This window comes from Pinus tabuliformis, chromosome 2_1, assembly GCF_031772625.1.
Source record: "Pinus tabuliformis cultivar Carrire ecotype Pingquan chromosome 2_1, CPIR1, whole genome shotgun sequence".
Classification (NCBI taxonomy): domain Eukaryota; kingdom Viridiplantae; phylum Streptophyta; class Pinopsida; order Pinales; family Pinaceae; genus Pinus; species Pinus tabuliformis.
In genome coordinates this window covers 5,731,554-5,734,170 of record NC_142299.1, presented here as the reverse complement: position 1 = coordinate 5,734,170, position 2,617 = coordinate 5,731,554, and the positions used below count along the sequence as shown (strand labels likewise).

At 41.7% G+C, this 2,617-nt stretch overlaps 1 protein-coding gene across 1 annotated transcript; it reads right to left on the bottom strand.

Annotated features, from left to right (window-relative positions):
- Positions 1–295: 295 nt before the first annotated feature.
- Positions 296–2,195, bottom strand: LOC149198413 (alpha-amylase isozyme 3D-like). Its single transcript, XM_089399268.1, has 4 exons — positions 1,998–2,195; positions 1,727–1,859; positions 793–1,547; positions 296–701 (listed from the first exon to the last, which is right to left on the bottom strand). The coding sequence occupies exons 1-4, from the start codon at positions 2,127–2,129 to the stop codon at positions 429–431; spliced, it is 1,293 nt and encodes a 430-aa protein (XP_089255394.1). The 5' UTR covers positions 2,130–2,195; the 3' UTR covers positions 296–428.
- Between the last annotated feature and the right edge of the window lie 422 nt (positions 2,196–2,617).

Below are 2,617 nucleotides of genomic sequence, written 5' to 3'. Positions count from 1 at the left end.
TATAATTAAATAAATAGTTTTTTATTTGATTTGAAAGTTCTATGAAATGATAATAACATTCCTTTTTCATTAAAGCTTAACGCATAAACATTTTCAATTTTAGAAACCTTTATTTAAAGGAAATATTAAAAATTATTTTTTATGTATAAAAAGTTATTTACTAAAATAAAATATTGCATATTAATAATATTTTTTATAAATCTGTAAAATTGAAATATATATATCTATATAAAAGAAAATAGAGAATATTAAGCCGTATACGGCATCATTCCTGGATTTCAAAATTTAAGTGTTCTCGATATTCATAACGAGTCAGCAAAAGATGATAACTAGTTATCTACGTGTCAAACATTGCACAACTGGACTTGACATTATTCTCTTCAACGTTATGAAAATAGAAATTTTTGCTGCTTGGCTATCGATGGAGCTTAGTCAGCGGAGGAGCTGTTCTTTTCCCACACGCAATAGTCGTTCCCAGAAGCAACGATACGGAAGTCTGGAGAAGGCGGGGCCAGCTTTCCTACGTCATACCTCGGCCCGATCTTCATCACAATCTTTTCGTCAATGGCGGCCATGTACAGGTCGCTCTTCGCAGTTATAATTCTGCAATTGCTGTTAGCATTTATGTTATTTCTCTTGCGTATGGCAGTCAGTTTTTTAATTTCACTCTTCAAATTCCCGTCCACGAAATGATCATAAAACTGCACATTAAAAAACAACGTTCTCAATTAACTAAATATCCACCTTAATTAGTCGTAAATAATGCAAGAAACGAGTCTAGAAGATTATTACGATGGTGGGAATGCCGGGGTGAGTCAGAATGTAGGTGTAGCCCTGTAGCAGTTTATCAGAGGGGAAGGGCACCGTCTTCTGGGTGTCGTGATTTTCAATGAACGTGACCGCCTTCTGGGGCAACAGGCCGATCATGCCAGCGGGTTTTCCGTCGGAATCCTTTAGGCTGGAGAGGTCATTGGATTTCAGTGCATGCCGCAGAATCCCATTGGTAGGGAAATCGAAGGCGGAGGCTCGGTCGCCCGTTGAGTGCACCCAATCCACCACTTTTTGGCGATCGGTGACCCACATCTCCCCAACTGCGAATTTGGGGTTGGTGTTTTGTATATAGCCGCCCAGCAGCTTTCCGGCGTAGCCCTGGACGAAGTCGAACCTCCACCCATCAAATCCGACATTGGATTTGAGCCAATTCATCCACTCCGACAAATCTTGCTGTATCTTGGGATTGGTGTGGTCCACGTCCGGGGCTGGCTTATAGTCCTCGCCGGTGTCCGCCTGGCCGGAGCCGCACGCATATGGTTTGTCGTTGACGGTGACCGCCCAGGGTCCCCAGTCCAGAGTGCCGTCCCCCTTCCCACCCTCAAAGACGCACCAGTTCCCTTTATCGTCCTGCTTCGTCCCGCACCGATGGTTTATGACGATGTCGGCCACAGTTCCAATTCCCTTTTGGTGGAATGCATTCACGGCATCCTTTAGTTGTTGCTCGCTCCCGTATTTGGATGAGTCTAAATCATAGAGCTTCCCTGGCAGATAACCTAATTCACAACAAAACACAAACAGATTACGACTGGAATTTGGAAATTTCATCATACTTCCATCAAAACTCTGATCTGCGCATAGTTGCACTATGCTTTATGGGCTTTTGGGATTTTTGAATCAACCCAAAGTTACTTGGAAAAAACATGAAACCCACCAGATCCGTATACATACATACCTTCAGGAGCGACGGATTGTGAGGGCGGCGGAAACCAGACGTCCGTAATGCCGGCGTCCGCTGCATCGTCTACAATTCCCTTCAATACGGTATACCAAGGAGAAGAACTGTTGGTCGATTTCCAATTGAAGCCCTGGAATGGTTAAATTATGGAGGCCATCATTTCCCGTCCAACAAAAGGCATATCAGTTGCATTTCTAAATACGCATTAGTGACATTAACATGAATCCTACCTAACAATTCATGAATGAAAGAATGGATGTGACTTGACCTGAAGTAACAGGGTATTCAGAGGATCGGAAACTGTTGATGTGGGTGTTGTAGTTTGTGCTTGTGCAGGCGAGGCTACAATGACTATGATGTAGCACCATAACAATAAAGAGAGCGATCGAAACTTAGCCATTCTAATCTGCTGTGGTGGTCTCACTTGAAGCTGTACTCTACAAAGACATGCAAACAGTGTCCAGCTTTTTCCATTCGGCTTTGTTTTCCACGGAGGTAAAGTGAGGAGATGTATATAATAAGTGACGATTCTGAGGTTTGAGTGTCAACGCTTGATTAATCTATACATTGGTAAGTATTTTATTCATTAAAGACAACTGACCGCTGGATATTTTATTCATTAAAGACAACTGACCGCTGGATTCCCTCCATTGCGAGTATTGTTTATGTTATAATAGCGACAACTCATCGCCAGATTCCGGGGATATTCATTTGACTTTGACGATTCATTATGGAGTTCCTATAATTGCTACAATTGATGTCGACTTTTCATATGCTCGTGAGTTTTCAACCATGTTATGAACAACATTATGTTAACACTCTACTTTCCATTTTAAATGTTTATGCAAGTGGGGGTAAATTATATTAACTCTACTTTTCATTTTAAGT

Coding starts and splice junctions, on each gene's coding strand:
- LOC149198413 (XM_089399268.1), bottom strand. CDS start 2,129: ATGGCTAAGTTTCGATCGCTCTCTTTATTGTTATGGTGCTACATCATA. Junction 1,860..1,997: donor TGAATACCCTGTTACTTCAG/GTCAAGTCACAT, acceptor TAACCATTCCAG/GGCTTCAATTGGAAATCGAC. Junction 1,548..1,726: donor ACAATCCGTCGCTCCTGAAG/GTATGTATGTAT, acceptor GTTGTGAATTAG/GTTATCTGCCAGGGAAGCTC.